The following is a 24,248-nucleotide window of genomic DNA, read 5'->3' as shown; positions in this document are numbered from 1 at the left end:
AGTAAGAAAATAGAAGAAAACCCAGAGGGGTGTGTGTATATATATGCTTGTACATGTATGTGTAGTGTGACCTAAGTGTAAGTAGAAGTAGCAAGACGTACCTGAAACCTTGCATGTTTATGAGACAGAAAAATGGACACCAGCAATCCTACCATCATGTAAAACAATTACAGGCTTTCGTTTTACACTCACTTGGCAGGACGGTAGTACCTCCCTGGGCGGTTGCTGTCTACCAACCTACTACCTAGAAAAAGTAAGGTGATGAGGGTATCAAATGAATTAGGAAAAGAAAAATTGTATATCACACTGGAGGGAGTATGAAAGAAGTGAAGGAGTTCAGATATTTGGGAGTAGGCTTGTCAGTGGATGGGTTTATGAAGGATGAGGTAAACCATACAACTGATGAAGAAAGATGGGTGGGTGGTGCATTGAGGTATCTGTGGAGACAAAGAACATTATTCATGGAGGCAAAGAAGGGAATGTGTGAGAGTACATATAGTGGTACTGACACTCTTATATGGGTGTGAAGCATAGGTTGTAAATGCTGCAGCAAGGAGGATGGAGGCAGTGGAGATGTCATGTCTAAGGGCAATGTGTGGTGTAAATATTATGCAGATAATTTGTAGCGTTTAGTTAGTAGGTTGGTAGACAGCAACCACCCAGGGATGTACTACCGTCCTGCCAAGTGAGTGTAAAACGAAAGCCTGTAATTGTTTTACATGATGGTAGGATTGCTGGTGTCTTTGTCTCTGTCTCATAAACATGCAAGATTTCAGGTACATCCTGCTACTCCTACTTACACTTAGGTCACACTACACATACATGTACAATGCTATATATACACACCCCTCTGGGTTTTCTTCTATTTTCATACTAGTTCTTATTTATTTCCTCTTATCTCCATGGGAAAATGGAACAGAATTCTTCCTCCGTAAGCCATGCGTGTTGTAAAAGGCAACTAAAATGCCGGGAACAAGGGGCTAGTAACCCCTTCTCCTGTTTACATTACTAAAGGTAAAAAGAGAAACTTTTGTTTTTCTTTTTGGGCCACCCTGCCTTGGTGGAATATGGCCCGTTTGTTGAAAGAAGAATATATGCAATAATAATTTGTAGTGTGAAAATTAGGAGGTGTTGAGTTGCTAAAAGTATTAGTCAAAAGGGCCGAGGAGGGGTTGTTGAGGTGGTTTGGTCATTTAGAGAGGATGGAGCAAAATAGGATGACTTGGAAGGTGTATAAATCTGTAGTGGAAGGGAGGAGGGGTAGGGGTCATCCTAGAAAAGAAAGGAGGGAGGAGGTAAAAGAGGTTTTGTGTGCAAGGGGCTTGGGGCTTGGACATACAGTAGGCGTGTGTGCGTGTGTGTGTGCGTGCATGTGTGTGTGTGTGTGTGTGTTAGTATTGAATGGAGATGAATGGCTTTTGGGACTTGATGAGCTGTTGGAGTGTGAGCAGGGTAATATTTTCTGAAGGGATTCAGGGAAAGTTAGACGGACTTGAGTCCTGGAGGTGGGAAGTACAATGCCTGCACTTTAAAGGAGGGGTTTGGGATATTAGCTGCTTGGAATGACATCTGAACTGTCGTATCTGGGTGCCTTTGTATAGACAGTGATTGTGTGTGAATGATGGTGAAAGTGTTTCTTTTTAGGGTCACCTTGCCTCAATAGGAGACAGCTGATGTGTTAAAAATATATATATACACCTACCATCCAACTTACGACCTGCTCAACATACGATCACTTGACTTACGACCATGTTTTGTATGCCAAATTTCTGGGAAATAAACAATGACTTCAAGAGTGTATCAGTCTGTAGTGGAAGGAAGGCGGGGTAGGGGTCGGCCTAGGAAAGGTTGGAGGGAGGGGGTAAAGGAGGTTTTGTGTGCGAGGGGCTTGGACTTCCAGCAGGCATGCGTGAGCGTGTTTGATAGGAGTGAATGGAGACAAATGGTTTTTAATACTTGACGTGCTGTTGGAGTGTGAGCAAAGTAACATTTATGAAGGGATTCAGGGAAACCGGCAGGCCGGACTTGAGTCCTGGAGATGGGAAGTACAGTGCCTGCACTCTGAAGGAGGGGTGTTAATGTTGCAGTTTAAAAACTGTAGTGTAAAGCACCCTTCTGGCAAGACAGTGATGGAGTGAATGATGGTGAAAGTTTTTCTTTTTCGGGCCACCCTGCCTTGGTGGGAATCGGCCAGTGTGATAATAAAATAAATAAATAAAACAACTGTTTGTGTTGTACAGTGTTTATCTTAAACCTTACGGTATAAAATACAGTACAATGGAACCTTTACTTGCGAGTTTAATCTGTTCCATGACCTTGCTCGCAACTGGATTTGCTCGTTTGCAGTCAATTTTCCTCATTTAAATTAATTGAAATGCAATTAATCCATTCCACTGGAATTCTGTACTTCAATAATTTCGCTAATATCAACTCTACAGCTTATTTATCTATCTCACTTCATCTAATATGACATAAACAATATAAATAACATAGAAACCTGATATATACTCTAGAATGAATAAAATGTCATTATATATGTGGCAGCGGTGGCGGCAGACGAGAGTTTGTCTGGAGACAGGACAAAATACTCCTTGAATATTTAGCTATCATCAACTCTATGGCTTATTTATCTACCACAGTTCATCTGATATGAAATAATAAACAATATAAATAACACAGAAACCTGATATATACTCAAGAATGAATAAAATATGTCATTATGTAACAGGTGGAAGCGGTCACAACCACTCCCTCTTTGTTGTGGTAAACACTGCCATCTAGTGACAGCCTTTTGAAGCCATCTATTATTATAATTATTATTATGTAGTACATTATTATATTCTTTCTTTCAACGCGCCAGCCGTATCCCACTGAGGTGGGGTGGCCCAAAAGGACAAATGAAAATTTCTCCTTTTAAATTTAGTAATATATACAGGAGAAGGGGTTACTAGCCCCTTGCTCCCGGCATTTTAGTCACCTCTTACGACACACATGGCTTATGGAGGAAGAATTCTGTTCCACTTCCCCATGGAAAACATTATTATATATATGTATTATTATATATATTATATCTTCTTCTTTCAACGTACCAGCCGTATCCCACTGAGGTGGGGTGGCCCAAAAGAAAAAACTGAAGTTTCTCCTTTTAAATTTAGTAATATATACAGGAGAAGGGGTTACTAGCCCCTTGCTCCCGGCATTTTAGTCGCCTCTTACGACAAGCATGGCTTACAGAGGAAGAATTCTGTTCCACTTCCCCATGGAGATAAGAGGAAATAAACAAGAACAAGAATTAGAAAGAAAATAGAAGAAAACCCAGAGGGGTGTGTATATATATGCTTGTACATGTATGTGTAGTGTGACCTAAGTGTAAGTAGAAGTAGCAAGACTTACCTGTAATCTTGCATATTTATGAGACAGACAAAAGACACCAGCAACCCTACCATCATGTAAAACGATTACAGGCTTTCGTTTTACACTCACTTGGCAGGACGGTAGTACCTCCCTGGGCGGTTGCTGTCTACCAACCTACTACCTACATATATTATATATATGTATTATTATTATTGTATTATATTATACTAATATTATACGTATTATTATTATACATATTATTTTTTTTTGTTTTTGTTTTTTTATCACACTGGCCAATTCCCACCAAGGCAGGGTGGCCCGAAAAAGAAAAACTTTCACCATCATTCACTCCATCACTGTCTTGCCAGAAGGGTGCTTTACACTACAGTTTTTAAACTGCAACATTAACACCCCTCCTTCAGAGTGCAGGCACTGTACTTACAATATAAATAATTTGTAATTTTTATTCACACAAAAAATACAAGATTTACTGTTATGCCTCATTGCAATAATTGTATAATGTCAACCCATTCACGACTGCATATTGGAATGGACAGTGACGTCATTTGTTTACTCTTAAACATAACCAAAACAATCGAACATTTCTCGTAAGTTGAGCTCAATTTTGAGGTACTTTTCGTCGTGAAATATCTATTTATGTAATATATCTTTCATTCTATCAAATGAGACCAAAAAAACGAGAATACAACCATAAAAACCATATGAAAATACCACGAAGGGGTGGCTAATTGCTGAGAAGTGAACTCCATTATTTATGCTTATATTTCTTTCATTTTTGGTGTACATTGGGAAGCATCTTTCCATCATACATTGCCCAAGTTTCAATAAGATAGTCCAACAAACAAATGAGATACAATTCCCTAGATGAAGAGCAAGAGCCCCTCACCAGCGTCAAGGGACCTACCTTGAGGTCTTCTCGCTTACGGAAATTTTGCTCGCGTATGGACGCAAAAAATCGAACCATCGACTGCTCGTATTTGGAAAAACTCGCATGTGGATGCGCTCGCAAGCAGAGGTTCCAATGTACTAACAGCATAAAAAGTAAAGTAAAAAATTAAATACCAAAATAAAACAATAAAATAAAATCATTACAAAAATGTGATGTTGATATTCAGTGTAAGGTTCGACTTATGTCCATTTTGACTTTTGACTGGTTAGTCGGAACCAAGCTCAGTCGTAAGTCGGATGGTAGGTGTATATAATTACTAATTAAAAAAAAAAATTGTCTTGTGGGGATACAGCCAGTTTGTTGAAAAAAAATTATATTTAATATTATCAATCGACAAAATTTTTCATAATACAATGCACTATAGCATTCTATCCATTACTGTATTGTGCATTTACCTATTACAGCAAAACTTGCCAGATAAAATTAGCAAATAACCTGCCACATCATGTGTACAATTAACCTAAGTTTGACAAACATCCGTTCAGTATAACAGCCATTTAGCTGACCGGTGGCCAGGAGGGCTTTGACGGTGACCTTATGATGTGGTCACTGGGAGAATTTTTGTTTGGTATGGACATGGTGCTCGTGCATTACTATGCATGCATTGTTAAATGCTTCCAAACTACTCTGACCTAGTGTCAGTTTTGTCAGAAAATTATTACAATTATACGAGTATAACCTCTTGATTATAATGCATGCTTCTGCAAGTGCTTGCAGAAGGAATATACTCAAGACAAAGCATGTTTTACAGAGTATTGAGCAAAACATAGGGATTATTAAGCATATTGAACAAGGCACTTCCTTAATGAAACTACTGACGGCAATATTATATGATCTTGAATGCACAATGCTAAGGAAGCCAAGGCCGCAGGAGCATTAGTCGTAAAAGACCAGAATAGTTGTGACTGCAAAAATATAGGCATGTGGGGTTTTTGAAGTCACGAAAAACTGCATGTACTAGTACGTGGGACACAGTTATCACCTGTGTACTATTACGTTGGACACAAAAGGTTAAAATATATGTAGAATGAGGGTAAAGAAATGACAAAATAACCATACCCAAACTGGCCTTAGTACCAATATAATCTGATTTAGCAAGTTTTACTATATTTATCTAAATGAGTTTGCTTGAAATGAGCTGAAATTTCTGGGCACATGTCTTAACTTGCTACTGGCTGATAGATCTAGCACTGTCATACCATACCATTATAGTTTTGAATCTATGTTTAGATTCTGTCACTACTATACAATTCCCCTATTTCATTCCACTTTTATACCACCTTCAAGATATAAAAAATACTTTCACAGACAAGTCTGTCTTATTTGGCTGTTCATCTTATATAAGTGACTGGTCAAGTTGGAATTTTTCCATAATTTTCTGTTCTCTGCTGTCTCTACCCTACAGCATTTTGCAATCAAATGACAGATAATACTGCATGATAATGGATAATGCCAAAGGAAAAATACAATAGGTCACTTGAGCATTTTAATTAAAATATTATGCATACATTAAATCAATCACTCAATCTATTTCTCTTTCACTGCTATCACTCATCATTACTAATCTCAAGTAGGATTCACATCTACAGCTACAGCTTTTCCAAACTAAAAAATTCCACAGATGTCACAGAAAACTCCTGTCTACAAATGAGCAAGAGCCGAAGTCTGAAATAAAAAGTAAAATCCTAACTGAACTGTCAAGCACTGAAATGACTAATGAAGAAGTAGAGAGACTCTCAATAGAACTTAATACATCAGAGCATCAGAACCAGATGAAACACTGTGATGATTATTAGGAGATTCAAATGCTATGAAAAACCACTCGCACAATTCTGTGACTACCATTAATGATGGATAAAGTGCAAGAGGGATGGTAAGTGGTGAAAATTACTGAAATTAAGAAAAGAGCAAGGTATGAAATGCTGAACCAGGAGTTCCCAAGGTTGCAACCCAAGAAAAAATTGAGCTGCTGTGTTGTATAATTTTTTTCCAAAGGTTCCCTTTAGTATTATTTTATAAATCTACAGCAACTTGCTGGGATGCTAAGTAGGTACCCATACCATTTGGTTCACAAGGCAAATTTGATTTCAAATTTTGGGTAGTGCACAACAAAAGTGGTTTGGGATCCACTGTTTTAAACAATATACCAACTGTCCCTAACAAGTGTAATGTACAAACTGCATATTAAAGAAAATAACTTGCTCAACCTCTAGAAAGCAATTAATTTCTCATGAAACATCAATCTGGATTCAGAAACAAATGATGCCTGACAAGACATAAAAGACATAATGGACTAATGAAGGACAAACAAGAAGGATGAGTGGACTACATATTCCTAGAGTGCAAGAAAGCTTCAGAAAGGGTGCCACAAAGACTGCTTAGCACAATGAAGTAAAAGGTAAGCATTAGCATAGACATGGAAACACTGAGTATCATACCAAGCACATCTCCTGAGATGCACATTAACCAAATAACTCCTGCAGGACATGGGCACTTGGTAAACCTAAGAAAAGCAGTTTGACATTTAGAGACACTTAGAGTAAAGGATCATTTAAGACACTATACACCATGTATGTCAGGCCCATACCAGGTCAATCACGGCAAGAAATTAGAGAAAATGCGAAGGTTTGCAAAAAGATTATTCCGGAGCTAAGGGGTATGTGTTATGAAAAGAGGGTAAGGGAAATCAATCTGACAAAACTGGAGGACAGGAGGGATAGGGACAGAATGTTTCAGAGGTGGGACACAAACAAGGGGTCATGACTGGAAGTCGAAAACTCAGATGAGTCACATAGATATTAGGAGTGTATTTCTCCAGCCACAGAGTTGTCAGGAAGTGGAACAATCTGGAGAGTTATGTAGTAGAACAGCAGGATCCATACACAGCTTTACAAGGAAATATGATAAAGCTCTTAGAGCAGGGAGAGAGTAGACCTAGTGGCGACCAGTGAAGAGGCGGGGCCAGGAGCTGTCACTCGACCCCTGCAACCACAAATATGCGAGTACAAAGAACCAAAGGCAGGACTGATACTATATTTAAAGATAAATGTTCAACCTACAGGGTTCATATGCCTGGGGAATAGGAGGCAATGAGGTTAAATTCAAAGGAGGAAAACTCCACTTCCTTGGATCAAGAGGCCCTCACCAGTATCAAGGAACCAACCTCCCATGAGGGGATTATAATGATGCAATATCAGTCTTACAGGGATCAATGTTGGGCAATACACAAATAACCCACACATAGAAGAGAGGAGGTTACGATGATGTTTCGGTTTGACTTGGACCATTTACAAAGTCACACTAATGAAAAGGAGAGAAGGAGGGAGTATATATAGGCCAGGAGGTGGTGGTGATAGTAGTGGAGGTAGAAGATAGTACTGGGGAAGGTAGAATGGTGGAGGTGGAGCCAGTCAAAAACTAAGAAAGAGGAGAACTGCAGGGGAGCTAGGGGCCCACAGAGTAGGAGCAAGAACACACAGGGGGGAAAAATAATAATGAAGGAACAAATACCCAAGACAGAAGAAAGACAACCCAAAGGAGAAAGAGGAAAGGGGAAGAGCGAGAAGAAGAAAAAGGAATGAGGTTAAGTCACGGGTGTTCTGAATTTTGGAACATTTTACAATGTAGTGGGAAAGGAAAGCACCTACAGAGACAAAGCCAGGACTAATGAGCCTACAGACTGTAAAGGAAAGAGGAGACTGTACAAAAACTAAGATTCACTAATGGCATTTACTGAAATTTAATGCTAGCAAAAGTAGTTATAAAGCCTGGAGGTGAAAAAAAAAGAAAAAAAAAGCTGAAGACAGTTCTATTAAGGTAGAGAAAACAAAGAATGAGCACTGCCTCTAAATCTATCCCCTTTAGTACACAGAATAACATCATAAGCACAAACTAACATAAGAGTGACATTCAGGAATTAAGACTCTTTCAAAATACATTTAAATCATTCAAAAGTATGTAGTCCTTACATGGAATCCTCACCTAGTAGAGTGCAAGATGATACTCATATGTTCAAAGGGGTCCAACCATCTGATGCCTGGACTTAAGGAAATGGGCTAAGAAGAAAATACAAAACAAGCCTTCTGTAAGAACAAAGAGGAGGATATGATTTCAACATACACGATACACAAGAGATAAGCAAAGTTTTTTGTACCAGAGATGAAATGAGAATAAGATGGCATTGTTAGAAATCACATACCCAAATGAACCACAGGAATATCGAAAGACATCCGTTGAAGCCTTCAAAGTTAAAAAAAGTGGAATGAAATAAACAACACGTTGGAATTCGAGTCTGTACAAAGGGTCTATAATAAAAATAAAATGACTATTTCACATCAGTCATCTGAAAGTTAAGCAGCAGGACCAGGAGATATAGCTTACTCAAAGAAAACTCCAAAAATTAATTATTAATAGGTAATTACACCCTTGTATATAGTGGATATGCACCTATCACCATAGGTAGGAAAGGTACAAGATTAGTGAACCCGAACACACAGTAGTAATTTTTTTTTTTCAACAAGTCGGCCATCTCCCACTGAGGCAGGGTGACCCAAAAAGAAAGAAAATCCCCAAAAAGAAAATACTTTCATCATCATTCAACACTTTCACCTCACTCACGCATAATCACAATGGAACAATGGGCTAGTAATCCCTTTTCCTGTAATAATTAATAAAAAGAATAAGAAGAACAGTAGTAATATATGTTTTTATATGCCACCAGCTGCAAAAGAAATCAATAATGAAACTAATCTGAGCTTTATGAAATTCTTATGCCTTGGATCTCATTTCTTCAGGATTTTCCAAAATCTTTCGCAATAACAACTGACATGTCTATATCTTTAATGCCATGCTACCTTTAGAGAATCTTTTTCCTTAAGGATGAACTCTAATGCTTATGTACATTATCAGAGATTCTTACAGTTTTTCTTGTATATCAAACAAATTTATTAAAAGGTCAATTGCATTTTTGCAGCACACTGCCAATAGAGTAAACAGAAATGCCATTAGTCCATTAACGCTTCTTGTACTTCCCTCACCATAAGACATCGGTGCAACATTTTGGAAATGGTAGCTGCATGTACAGCTTGAGTTGAAAACCAGGTTGGCGAGTCAGGGATACATGATCTCTCAGGATAAACGTAGTACATGTCCAGCTTGCTGCGAACACTCTCAGGGCTGGAAAAATAAATAAATTATCATAAAATATCCAATAATTTCAATGTCATGGCCTAACTAATAATAATAATGTTCATTCAGATGACAATGTGTGGTTAAATATGGGGACCTCATATGCCCAAGTAGATAAATCTGTTTATACCACAGAAAATTTGGTCTCTCTTAAGATTACTATTTCTTGAGGGAGTTGCTATAAGGAAAGTTATCACCAGATACTTCAAAAGCATTCACTTTCATTCAATGAGAATTAATCAAATATTGAACATTAAAATGGTATAAAATACCGACAGGTTGTTGAAGAGCATTGTTCCATAGTCTGAAACAATATATTGTTTCAGACTATGGAACAATGCTCTTCTCCAGACTGAGGGACTGACCACCTCAAAACTTTAAGGGTGATGGACTGATTACATCGTCTTCAAGTCTCTTCTGCGTCTATAAACTTTTCTGTACTCGACTGAAGAAGCCTACTGTGTAGGCGAAACGTTTCGAAATAAAGATACCTAACTGTTGCATATGTGTCTTACCTAATAATCAAATATTTTCAGACATGCATAAATATTGCATTTAGATAGTGACATGAGTCTCTTCCCAACTTTTAATTAATTCATTACTCATTATTTGCATAATAGTCCCATCTTCCAATATTCTTTAACAAGATATTTCCACTGTTTATATTCTTCTCCTTCCTGAAACATTCAGAGTGCAATATTGATATACTGCTACCTTTTTATCCACTGATTAGATTAATCCCTCTTTTTTTCCTGTCTCTCACATTTTCAAACTCCATAATCCAAGAAACGGCTCTTTCCCCTCGTCTAACTTATAATAATAAAAGTAATGCCTTATGACAATGTTAAGAAATTTGCTAACTAAAAAGAACTACACAAGTCACTGTTTTAAGATGAAAAAAGAGCAAGACTACACCTTAAATAAATTCAAGTTTCGAATAAAAAGGCACAATATCGTGACTGGAACAATAACAAATAACCTGCACACAGGAGAGAGAAACTTATGACAATGTTTCGGTCTGACTAGTAACAGAGTGTGTGACTAGTTAATGGTCCAAGATGGACTGAAACACTGTCATACATTTCTTTTGCCTATGTGCTGGTTATTTGCATATAAATTCATGTTATTCATTAATCAAGGAACACCATTTTCTGCAGTCAGCCATGTTACAGCTGGCAAAAAGACATGATCTGAGCTTGAAATTTTTTCAACATTTTCTCTCCTTGTCAATACTTATTTAAATCTTAGATTAATAACTGAAATAAACAATAAAAAATTATTTAATCAGTTCTGTACTAAATACCAGTGTATATTCTGAATAAAGACTCTATCATTAGCAATCTGAGTGTCAATATAGTGATCAATGTAACATAATACTGACCATTTAGAAATGTAAAACTCGTATAACTTGACAGGACATCTCAGTGGGTCATCTCTGTTCTCATGCATTTCATAATTTTTCTTGGTTTTCTCATCTGCAATGTAGAATTACAAATTAACATGGAGGTATATTAATGTTATTAATAAAAGGCTGTCAGCTAGAAATCTTATAAAATAATATAACTTATCTTAAAGGAACAATATTCACCAAAATTTAAGTCTCTTAATATTTTTTGTATTAAGGAAGCAAAACATATAGGCAAGAATTCTAACACTGAATGATTGTGTGTTAATAAACTTGTTATTGTAATCATACGGAAGAGCTAATCATGAAATGTAAGGCATGCTTCAATGAGTCTAAATGATGCACAGTTCAAAATGAAGGTTATTACTGAGAATTGACAAGTGCTCATTACACTTTTAGTTTTTTTTTTTCAGCAAACTGGCCGTATCCCACCAAGGCAGGGTGGCCCAAAAAGAAAAACAAAAGTTTCTCTTTTTAAATTTAGTAATCTATACAGGAGAAGGGGTTACTAGCCCCTTGCTCCCGGCATTTTAGTTGCCTCTTACAACACGCATGGCTTACGGAGGAAGAATTCTGTTCCACTTCCCCATGGAGATAAGAGGAAATAAACAAGAATAAGAACTAGAAAGAAAATACAAGAAAACCCAGAGGTGTGTGTATATATATACTTGTACATGTATGTGAAGTGTGACCTAAGTGTAAGTAGAAGTAGCAAGACGTACCTGAAATCTTGCATGTTCACGAGACAAAAAATGACACCAGCAATCCTACCATATTGTAAAACAATTACAGGCTTTCATTTTACACTCACAGGGCAGGACGGTAGTACCTCCATGGGCAGTTGCTGTCTACCAACCTACTACCTAGCACTTTCTTCAGTTATTGATTAAAATATAAACTATGCAACCATTAAAATGTTTTGATAAATTTTTTGAGTAATAAACAATTGTTATCAAGGAAAAGTAGGAACCCACATGGATACAGAAACATGGAATAATAGTTGGTATACTGTACGCTAAACCTTAACTGAAGAAGACCTCAGGTGGAGGTAGAAATATAGAGAAATCTGATTCTGTGATTCTGTATCCACTTGGGTTTCTACCTCTCATATATTAGTTGCAGATGAGAGAGTGAATGATCCAACGTAAAACATGAAATAACTCGTATATCAATTTAAGTTTTCTACACTAACCTTCCAGAGTTCTCTTGGGGTAATATTTCAGCCAAGCTGTCCTTGTGACTGAACCTTCCTGCCCAACATTTGACCGTCTCCACTGTTTAACAATTTGCGAAAAAGACAGGGCCTGATGATCCTCAATAGTCTGGAAAGAAATAAAGCAAAAACTTCTAAATTTAAATTTTTTTCATTCAGCAGCATCAGATGATTTTTAATCAGGGGGGTAGTGCTAAATCCACTGAGGTTATTAAGTGTCTCTAGAATGGGAAGAATTTAGGCTCAATTCAAGCAGAAGATAAGTACACATCTAAGCCCCCTTGAGGGGATTAAAATACTAGATGATAGGGAATATTTACTGAAAGCATATTGATACACAAGCATTGTCAATTTTTCACAAAGCTTGTATAATCTAATATATGCTTAGCAGATTATCCACCTATAATATTTTTTTTATACTACCCAAGTAATTGCTTTTATAACCTTTTACTCATGTGCAAGTTGACTGTTCTACCATATTGTATTACTACAACTAATATTACTATTAACACTAGTATTACACCTCACTCTAAGGCTGTATATGTATATCCTCTGTGTCCATGTATTGTTTGTAACGGCTTGATAAAGCTCCTGGAGACCGAAACATTGCCACAATAAATTATCACATTAGTTGCACTTGTGTCCTTTCACCTAACATAACTTACTCATCAATGGCACATCCAGCACTGAAAAATCATTCTCATCTGATACACACACTCACATGCCTGTTGGATGCTCAAGCTCCTACCATTCAAAACATTCTTCACCCCCTCCCTCCAACCCTTCCTGGGATGTCCCTTACATTTTTTAAAGTTATAAGTGCCAAAGATTCTTCTATACACGGATGTTATAAAACCAAATCATGAAAACGGCAAAATGTATAAGCATGTTGTATTCAAAAACATTATGACACTGGAAATGATCTACCTGCTGAACTGTCATGGCATACAAACTACTTAGGAATGGTTAATTTTGACATAAAATGTTAAAACCAAAAATGCTCTATCTATCGAACAGTCTGGGTAGCCTGGTTGATAAGGCCTGGGACCAGGGCAGAGGGTCATTGACACCAGAAGCATCCTTCAGGTAACCCAGCACAACTAACAAATTAAAAAAAATGATCAAAAATGTATTTTACATATACTACACTGATTTGATTCTGATACCAACCTTAAGATGAAACACTTTAGTGTTGAAGTAAAAGAGTGTGTTGAGTAGAACCTGTGGAGTGTGTGCACCAAGTTGTCTGCACTCCCATAACATAGTTTCGGTTATTCTTGTCACTCCGACAGAACTTGGTGACAAAAGTCCTGAAATAAGTCACACACATGATCATCAGTAAATGAATTTTGACATTTTTATGCATCAGAGTACATATTAATAAGAAAAGAAAAATGCAATTAATTACTGTACCTTAATTAATTAATTACTGTAGGTTGGAAGACAGCAACCACCCAGGGAGGTACTACCGTCCTGCCAAGTGTGTGTAAAACGAAAGCCTGTAATTGTTTTACATGATGGTAGGATTGCTGTTCGTCTTTTGTCTGTTTCATAAATATGCAAGATTACAGGCACGTCTTGTTACCTCTACTTACACTTAGGTCACACTAAACGTACATGTACACATTTATTTATACACACTCATCTGAGTTTTCTTTGATTTTATCTTAGTTCTTGTTCTTATTACTTTTCCTTTTATATCCATGGGAAAGTGGAATAAGAATCTTTCCTCTGTAAGCCATGCGTGTTGTACAAGTCAACTAAAATGCCGGGAACAATGGGTTAGTAACCCTTTTCCTGTAATAATTATTAAAAAGAATAATAAGAAGAAAATTGTCAAAGTGGGAAGTCTGAATGTGCATGGATGTTGTGCGAATGATAAGAAAGAGATGATTGTGGATGTTATGAATGAGAAGAAGCTGGATGTCCTGGCTTAAGTGAAACAAAGCTGAAGGGGGTAGGTGAGTTTCAGTGGAGAGGAATAAATGGGATTAGGTCAGGGGTTTCAAATAGAGTCAGAGCTAAAGGAGGAGTAGCAATAATGTTGAAGGATAAGCTATGGCAGGAAAAGAGGGACTATAAATGTATAAATTCAAGGATTATGTGGAGCAAAATAAAGGTTGGATGTGAGAAGTGGGATATAGTATGCGTATATGCACCTGGGGAAGAGAGAAGTATAGAGAGAGAGAGATTTTGGGAAATGTTGAGTTATTACAAAAAAAGTGATTTTTTAGATGGTGGATTACTCATTTTGTAATAAAGAGTTCGGGATACATAAATACACGTTAAAATAAATTAATCTTTAATATTATATAAAAAACAATCTTTGGTCTAGAGGTATTTAAACTAATAAACATCTGATAATATATACATGTTACAATAATAAATTATAATTAGCATCTTAAAATAATAAATAATAATTCGTAACCCTACACACAGGGTACAACTTCTCAGACACTACTGTCACCTTATATATCCATGCTAAAATAATAAATTATAAGTAACATTTGTACAATAATAAATTACGATCAACTTCGTGTCTCACGACACCCTTATGACGCTCCGTGTCTCACACGACACTTATATCCGAGTTGTGATGCTCCCGGTGTCTCACACGACACTTATTCGTGTAATGATGCTCCAGCTCAACCGTGTCCCTTGCCACCCTTTTCTCTGTGTCACCAGACACTCCAGCTCTCCGTGTCACACGACACCCTTTTCTCTGCGTAATGACGCTCCTACTCTCCATGTCACACGACACCCTTTTCTCTGCGTCATACACTTTCTCAACTGTGTCACCCTTGACACCCTGCGACACACTCACACAGCGTCTTTCTCGAGGCCAGTCACATGACACTATTCAATGTACACTACAACCATACCTTCTTCAGTGTCACACGACACCCTTTTCTTCTCAGTGTTCCACTACGGTCCTATAGCTTATTTCAGTGTTACACTCCGTCATACTTCCTTCAGTGTCACACTACGGTCCCAGCCCAGTTCAGTGTCACACTCCAACCTTTTCTTCATGTAGTGTCCCACTAAAACAGCATCCGATGACTCCAGCCCACAGTTGACCAGCATAGGCGGTGAGTCCGCAGACATCACCTGTCCTGTAAATACTCTCCAAGGCCGGTAGAAGTACACCGTAAGATGGTCTGGTGAGTACTATCTACCGCCTTCAAGACCAGTTGATAAATAGTGTTTGTAAAACACCATGCTGCAAGCTCACTGAATGCGGCCGTCAAGTAACTGAGGCCAACAGACTCAGTGAGCTGCGGTGAGCGCTTCCTCTAACGCCAGTAGATATATATAATAAGACGGTCAGACGAATACTCTACTGCTAGTAGATGTCTACCGTAAGGTGTTCTGGTAAATACTGCTTAGATGCGTACTGTGAGGTGTACTTACTGCTGCTAAGGCCGGCTCAGCAGTCCCCACATTGGGTTTGATGACATACCCAGTGGTACTGCCGGCCGGCAGGTTAACCATTTAACCGCTAGTTTGATAGGGGGCCGTCACATGAGTGAATGCGTGGGGAGTTTTGAACCAAGTGTGAGAGTACTTGTGGTTGGGGATTCTAATGCTAAAGTGGGTAAAAATGTTGTGGAGGGAGTAGTAGGTAAATTTGGGATGCCAGGGGTAAATGAAAATGGGGAGCCTTTAATTGAGCTATGTGTAGAAAAAGGTTTGGTAATAAGTAATGCATATTTTATGAAAAAGAGGATAAATAAATATACAAGGTATGATATAGCACGTAATGAAAGTAGTTTGTTAGATTATGTATTGGTGGATAAAAGGTTGATGGGTAGGCTCCAGGATGTACACGTTTATAGAGGGGCAACTGATATCGGATCATCATCTAATTGTAGCTACAGTTAGAGTAAGAGGTAGATGGGATAAGAGGTAAAAGGAAACAACAAGTAAGAGGGAGGTGAAAGTGTATAAACTAGTTTTAAAAATGCAGTATTAGAATGTGGGGCAGAAGTTTGTGGTTACAGGAGGAAAGAGGAGTGATTGGTGGAATGATGAAGTAAAGGGTGTGATAAGAGAGAAAAAGGTAGCTTGTGAGAGGTATTTATAAAGCAGAAGTGTTCTAAGAAGAGTAGAGTATATGGAGAGTAAAAGAAAGGTGAAGAGAGTGGTGAGCGAGTGCAAAAGGAGAGCGTATGATAGAGTGGGAGAGGCACTGTCAAGAAATTTTAATGAAAATAAGAAAAAATTTTGGAGTGAGTTAAACAAGTTAAGAAAGCCAAGGGAACGAATAGATTTGTTAGTTAAAAACAGAGTAGGGGAGTTAGTAGATGGGAAGATGGAGGTATTGGGTAGATGGCGAAAATATTTTGAGGAACTTTTAAATGTAGACGAAGAAAGGGAGGTGGTAATTTCATGCACTGGCCAGGAAGGTATACCATCTTTTAGGAGTGTAGAAGAGCAGGATGTGAGTGTGGGGGAGGTGCGTGAGGGGGTAAAGCAGCTGGAACTGACGGGATTATGACAGAAATGTTAAAAGCAGGGGGACACAGAGTGTTGGAGTTGTTGGCATTTTTGTTTAATAAATGTATGAAACCTAGGTAGGAGGTTGGTAGACAGCAACCACCCAGAGAGGTACTACCGTCTTGCAAAGTGATTGTAAAAGGAAAGCCTGTAATTGTTTTACATGATGGTAGGATTGCTGGTGTCTTTTGTCTGTCTCATAAATATGCAAGATTTCAGGTACGTCTTGCTACTTCTACTTACACTTAGGTCACACTAGACTTATATGTACAAGCATATATGTATATACACACCCCTCTGGGTTTTCTGCTATTTTCTTTCTAGTTCTTGTTCTTGTTTATTTCCTCTTATCTCCATGGGGAAGTGGAACAGAATTCTTCCTCCGTAAGCAATGCGTGTTGTAAGAAGCGATTAAAATGCCAGGAGCAAGGGGCTAGTAACCCCTTCTCCTGTATAAATTACTAAATTTGAAGAGAAACTTTTGTTTTTCTTTTTGGGCCACCCTGCCTCGGTGGGATACGGCCGGTTTGTTGAAAGAAGAAGAAATGTATGAAAGAGGGGAAGGTACCTAGGAATTGGCGGAGAGCGTGTATAGTCCCTTTATATAAAGGGAAGGGGGACAAAAGAGATTGTAAAAATTGTAGAGGAATAAGTTTACTGAGTATACAAGGAAAAGTGTACGGTAGGGTTATTATTGAAAGAATTAGAGTTAAGACAGAATGTAGAATTGCGGATGAGCAAGGAGGTCTGAGAGTGGGTAGGGGATGTGTAGATCAAGTGTTTACATTGAAGCATGTATGTGAACAGTATTTAGATAAAGGTAGGGAAGTTTTTATTGCATTTATGGATTTAGAAGAGGCATATGATAGAGTAGATAGGAGAGCAATGTGGCAGATGTTGCAAGTATATGGAATAGGTGGTAAGTTACTAAATGCTGTAAAGAGTTTTTATGAGGATAGTGAGGCTCAGGTTAGGGTGTGTAGAAGAGAGGGAGACTACTTCCCGGTAAAAGTAGGTCTTAGACAGGGATGTGTAATGTCACCATGGTTGTTTAATATATTTATAGATTTTATTATTATTATTATTATCACACTGGCCGATTCCCACCAAGGCAGGGTGGCCCGAAAAAGAAAAACTTTCACCATCATTCACTCCATCACTGTCTTGCCAGAAGGGTGCTTTCCACTGCCTCCAGCCTTCTCCTCGCTGCAACATTCATCACCCATGCTTCACACCCATATAAGAGCGTTGGTAAAACTATACTCTCATACATTCCCCTCTTTGCCTCCAAGGACAAAGTTTTTTGTCTCCACAGACTCCTAAGTGCACCACTCACCCTTTTCCCCTCATCAATTCTATGATTCACTTCATCTTTCATAGACCCATCCGCTGACACGTCCACTCCCAAATATCTGAATACATTCACCTCCTCCATACTCTCTCCCTCCAATCTGATATCCAATCTTTCATCACCTAATCTTTTTGTTATCCTCATAACCTTACTCTTTCCCGTATTCACCTTTAATTTTCTTCTTTTGCACACCCTACCAAATTCATCCACCAATCTCTGCAACTTCTCTTCAGAATCTCCCAACAGCACAGTGTCATCAGCAAAGAGCAACTGTGACAACTCCCACTTTGTGTGTGATTCTTTATCTTTTAACTCCACGCCTCTTGCCAAGACCCTCGCATTCACTTCTCTTACAACCCCATCTATAAATATATTAAACAACTACGGTGACATCACACATCCTTGTCTAAGGCCTACTTTTACTGGGAAATAATTTCCCTCTTTCCTACATACTCTAACTTGAGCCTCACTATCCTCGTAAAAACTCTTCACTGCTTTCAGTAACCTACCTCCTACACCATACACCTGCAACATCTGCCACATTGCCCCCCTATCCACCCTGTCATACGCCTTTTCCAAATCCATAAATGCCACAAAGACCTCTTTAGCCTTATCTAAATACTGTTCACTTATATGTTTCACTGTAAACACCTGGTCCACACACCCCCTACCTTTCCTAAAGCCTCCTTGTTCATCTGCTATCCCATTCTCTGTCTTACTCTTAATTCTTTCAATAATAACTACCATACACTTTACCAGGTATACTCAACAGACTTATCCCCCTATAATTTTTGCACTCTCTTTTATCCCCTTTGCCTTTATACAAAGGAACTATACATGCTCTCTGCCAATCCCTAGGTACCTTACCCTCTTCCATACATTTATTAAATAATTGCACCAACCACTCCAAAACTATATCCCCACCTGCTTTTAACATTTCTATCTTTATCCTATCAATCCCGGCTGCCTTACCCCCTTTCATTTTACCTACTGCCTCACGAACTTCCTCCACACTCACAACTGGCTCTTCCTCACTCCTGCAAGATGTTATTCCTCCTTGCCCTATACACGAAATCACAGCATCCCTATCTTCATCAACATTTAACAATTCCTCAAAATATTCCCTCCATCTTCCCAATACCTCTAACTCTTCATTTAATAACTCTCCTCTCCTATTTTTAACTGACAAATCCATTTGTTCTCTAGGCTTCCTTAACTTGTTAATCTCACTCCAAAACTTTTTCTTATTTTCAACAAAATTTGTTGATAACATCTCACCCACTCTCTCATTTGCTCTCTTTTTACATTGCTTCACCACTCTCTTAACCTCTCTCTTTTTCTCCATATACTCTTCCCTCCTTGCATCACTTCTATTTTGTAAAAACTTCTCTTATGCTAACTTTTTCTCCCTTACTACTCTTTTACATCATCATTCCACCAATCGCTCCTCTTCCCTCCCGCACCCACTTTCCTGTAACCACAAACTTCTGCTGAACACTCTAACACTACATTTTTAAATCTACCCCATACCTCTTTGACCCCATTGCCTATGCTCTCATTTGCCCATCTATCCTCCAATAGCTGTTTATATCTTACCCTAACTGCCTCTTTTAGTTTATAAATCTTCACCTCTCTCTTCCCTGATGCTTTTATTCTCCTTGTATCCCATCTACCTTTTACTCTCAGTGTAGCTACAACTAGAAAGTTATAGATGGCGTTGTAAAAGAAGTAAATGCTGGGGTGTTCGGGAGAGGGATGGGATTAAATTATGGAGAACTAAATACAAAATGGAAATTGACACAGTTATTTTTTGCTGATGATACTGTGCTTATGGGAGATTCTGAAGTAAAATTACAAAGGTTAGTGGATAAATTTGGGAGTGTGTGTAAAGGTAGAAAGTTGTAAGTGAACATAGAAAAGAGTAAGGTGATGAGGGTATCAAATGATTTAGATAAAGAAAAATTGGATATCAAATTGGGGAGGAGGAGTATGGAAGAAGTGAATGGTTTTAGATATTTGTGAGTTGATGTGTCAGTGGATGGATTTATGAAGGATGAAGTTAATCATAGAATTGATGAAGGAAAAAAGGTGAGTAGTGCATTGAGATATATGTGGAGGCAAAAAATGTTATCTATGGAGGCAAAGAAGGGAATGTATGAAAGTATAGTAGTACCAACACTCTTATATGTGTGTGAAGCTTGGGTTGTAAATGCTGCAGCGAGGAGGCGGTTGAAGGCAGTGGAGATGTCCTGTCTAAGGACAATGTGTGGTGTAAATATTATGCAGAAAATTCAGAGTGTGGAAATTAGGAGAAGGTGTGGAGTTAATAAAAGTATTAGTCAGAGGGCTGAAGAGGGTTTGTTGAGGTGGTTTGGTCATTTAGAGAGAATGGATCAAAGTAGAATGACATGGAAAGCGTATAAATCTAGGGAAAGGAAGGCGGGGTAGGGGTCGTCCTCGAAAAGGTTGGAGGGAGGGGGTAAAGGAGGTGTTGTGGGCGAGGGGTTTGGACCTCCAGCAAGCGTGCGTGAGCGTGTTAGATAGGAGTGAATGAAGACGAATGGTATTTGGGACCTGACGAGCTGTTGGAGTGTGAGCAGGGTAATATTTAGTGAAGGAATTCAGGGAAACCGGTTATTTTATATAACCGGACTTGAGTCCTGGAAATGGGAAGTACAATGCCTGCACTCTAAATGAGGGGTTTAGGATATTGGCAGTTTGGAGGGATATATTGTGTATTTTTATACGAATATACATGTACTTCTAAACTGTTGTATTCTGGGCACCTCTGCAAAAACAGTGCTTATGTGTGAGTGAGGTGAAATTGTTGAATGATGATGAAAGTATTTTCTTTTTGGGGATTTTCTTTCTTTTTGGGTCACCCTGCCTCGGTGGGAGATCTCCAACAATCCACTTCTTCCTGGAAAACTCCCCTTTATAGAGATAATTATATTTATTGAAAGGACTAAACCCATGTCATATAGTGCCTAGAGAATGGAAGGTAATTACAAATCAAGGTTATTTCAAAGACACATGAGAATAAATCACAGACATGGAGAGTGATGTTTTACCTGTCATATCACATACCCATGTACTTAGTAATAAAACTAATACAAATTACCTGGAACTGAATGGAAACCAACTACATCAATATTTTGGCACAATGGTCAAGTAAAACAGTGCACTGAGTAAATTAAAAAATTTTTGACAGGTTAATAGTTATTTTTCTCTCCCTCCAACTGAGAACCTATAGAACAAAGACACATATGCGCATCACTAAATTAATTTAAATTATATGGATGAAACTAATCAAATGTTTAATGATAGAATGATGTGGGTAAAGAAAGATTAGTGCAAGTACAGCAAATTATAATAAATTCAAAATGTATCTTGACAATTGTGTTAGTTTTTGTGTGGATAAGGTATAGCAGTCATGAATCTTAAGTCTTTCTGGGCACTTCACGTAATATGTGTTAAACACATCTTTCAGCACAAAGCATCAATATGGAACCCACACATAGGGAAGCATGTTAAGAAACTGAAGAAAGTGCATAAGTATACAACAAAGATTGTTTCTAAGTTAAGGGGCACAAGTGATTAGATGCTAATGGAACTGAATCTAATGACACAGGAGGAAAGAAGAACCAGAGGAGATACGACAACAACACACAAAATACTTAGGGGAATTGATAGGCTAGACAGGGATAACCTGTTTGAGAGGCAATCAACACAAACTCGGGACACAGGTGAAAGTTACAGGTGTAGGCGAGCCACAGAAATGTTGGAAAGTATTTCTCAAGCCTCAGGGTGGTCAGAAAGTTGAATGATCTCTGTGAAAAAGTGGTGAAGGCAGACTCCATACATAGCTTTATCACCAGGGATGATAAGGCTCATAGACTAGGAGAGTGAATCTGACAAGCAATAATAAAAAATCTGAACTACAATAATGACTTGAAAATTTTCAACAAAATGAATACAGTATTTTCAAAATAAAATCCTTACCTGGAGATGGTGCAGTGTTTAAAAATGTTTTGGTGATTTCATCAAGACTGTTAGTAAACTTTTCAAAACCAAAGTCCATAAAGATGCAATCTGTTCTTGCACTATCAAATAAATGCTGTTGAATTCCTGAAAAAAAATATTTAAAAATTTTAAGAGAACTACATGAGAAAATTTATAAAACACAATCGTTCCTGCTTGATCAATAATACATACATTAATGCCTCAATATTCGTAAGGATAAAGAATAGCGAAAAACACAAGCAGGCATAACTGGCCGGTGTTGGGCAGGTCATGTTCACATCTAACCACTCTCACTTGCATGACCAATCTATTGTTAAAGCTACCCAAAGTTCTCACTTCAAAGATACTACTACGTAGTTTTTATCCACTTGTCCACAATTGTACTGCCAAATCACTGCTTTCCTACATACTTTACTTTCTAAATCTAAATTTACCCAATTTGAATCCATTAATGCGAGTCCCTCATGATACGATACTGTCATCATGTACTGATATCTCCTTTATTTATTGCTTTTCCATAAGCACACTTCAGTCATATTCCCCCTAATTCTACACCTTTCCAAAGAGTATGGATATCAAGGCAAAATAGGCAGAACAAGTTTTTATTGGGACTATATTTTGCTCAGAATTAAAAAACAACAAAAATCAAATTAAGTGTTAAACCCAAAAGGGTCATCATGTTGTGAGCAGAACTTCAGCAAGGCATATGAGGATTACCTTTTACACACACACATACATGTATACTCATGGAGATGGAGGCATGAATGGTCAGGTGCTAATGATGGAGGAAGTGGAGCACTGCAGTTGACCTACTGCTTCATTATTTAGGATTAAATTAATGTTTGATTACAGTCACTTTATTCATAAAGATGATTACCAATGACCAATGATCTTGAGCAACCTCCCTGCAGATGAAGATGACTGGGTAACACCAGAACCCTTCTATATCTACTAAGAATATTATCGCCCCTAATTATGGAGATATCTTTTATAACTTTTTTACTTTCACATCTACTATTAAAAATTCGCTATATTTACTATGGCGGCACACCACCTTGAAAGAAGCCAACATGCTCAGTAATTTTTCATGAATTGTCTATATAATCATCGCCTTGCCCTGTCGTTGAAATCTTGTTATACAACTGCAACTTGTATATCTATTACTGATTCAGAGTCATGTACCTATATATCTGTGTGACTTTGATGGGTAAGTGTTATACCCCCTACAATAATTTTCTGTTATTACACACACACTTTTTAAATTGCACCAAAGTGGTTGTGTCATTTCCCTTTTATATCCTACCTCATTCCCCCTCTCACCCTTTTTCCATATTTCTATCCTTACCCATCCTTCTTCCTTACCCTTTCTACCAAAACTCTGGTCATAAGTTAAGTTACAGGCTAGGTGCTTCTAATGCTAGAAAATGTGTGCTGCTAAGTTTTTTGTTAGGTTGAAAGCCTCCCCCCCCCCCCGAGCTGCATAATCTAAATGAGACCTTAACAATGATATAAAGTTGAAGTATAACCTTGGGAATTCTATTAGTTAAGGTGTTTGATATGAAGCAAACAAGTCTCTTAGCTTTGTTACCAACACTTATGTACTCGTCTTAGCTTGGGACTATTACTGACCAGAACTCCTAATTCATTTCTGGCATTCACTTTAAAATCTACTGTACATTATTGTATTTAGTTTACAAGTGCCCTGGATATTTTCTTTTTTCCAGAGATTAGAACTGTATATATTTTTTTTTTCAACACATTCGTCATCTCCCACCGAGGCAGGGTGACCCAAAAAGAAAGAAAATTCCCAAAAAGAAAATACTTTCATCATCATTCAATACTTTCACCTCACTTATAAATAACCAGTCTTTGCAGAGGCACTCAGATACAACAGTTTAGAAGTCCCTCCAAACTGCCAATATCCCAAACCCCTCCTTTAAAGTGCAGGCATTGTACTTCCCATTTCCAGGACTCAAGTCCGGCTAACTGGTTTCCCCAAATCCCTCCACAAAATATTACCCTGCTCACACTCCAACAGCTCGTCAGGTCCCAAAAACCATTCGTCTCCATTCACTCCTATCTAACGTGCTCACACATGCTTGCTGTAAGTCCAAGCCCCTCACCCACAAAACCTCCTTTACCCCCTCCCTCCAACCATTTTGAGGATGACCCCTAACTCACCTTCCTTCCCCTACAGATTTATACGCTCTCCAAGTCATTCTACTTTGATCTATTCTCTTTAAATGAC

General features: G+C 38.1%; 1 protein-coding gene across 2 annotated transcripts in view; it reads right to left on the bottom strand.

The window, feature by feature from the left end:
- Nucleotides 1-3,800: 3,800 nt before the first annotated feature.
- The window catches only part of woc (without children), a 107,643-nt gene continuing 87,195 nt past the window's right edge, over nt 3,801-24,248 (bottom strand). For both annotated transcript variants that reach the window (XM_053782750.2, XM_053782751.2), the window contains exons 18-22: nt 21,980-22,105; nt 13,300-13,439; nt 12,109-12,238; nt 10,893-10,986; nt 3,801-9,499 (exon numbers count right to left, since the gene is read on the bottom strand). In XM_053782750.2, coding sequence (XP_053638725.1) covers nt 9,328-9,499; nt 10,893-10,986; nt 12,109-12,238; nt 13,300-13,439; nt 21,980-22,105 — 662 coding nt within the window. In that variant the 3' untranslated portion in view covers nt 3,801-9,327. The remainder of the gene's footprint in view (nt 9,500-10,892; nt 10,987-12,108; nt 12,239-13,299; nt 13,440-21,979; nt 22,106-24,248) is intronic.

Source organism: Cherax quadricarinatus, chromosome 28 (assembly GCF_038502225.1).
Source record: "Cherax quadricarinatus isolate ZL_2023a chromosome 28, ASM3850222v1, whole genome shotgun sequence".
Classification (NCBI taxonomy): domain Eukaryota; kingdom Metazoa; phylum Arthropoda; class Malacostraca; order Decapoda; family Parastacidae; genus Cherax; species Cherax quadricarinatus.
The sequence above is the reverse complement of the archived record's forward strand: the minus strand, read 5'-3'. Positions and strand labels throughout refer to the sequence as shown.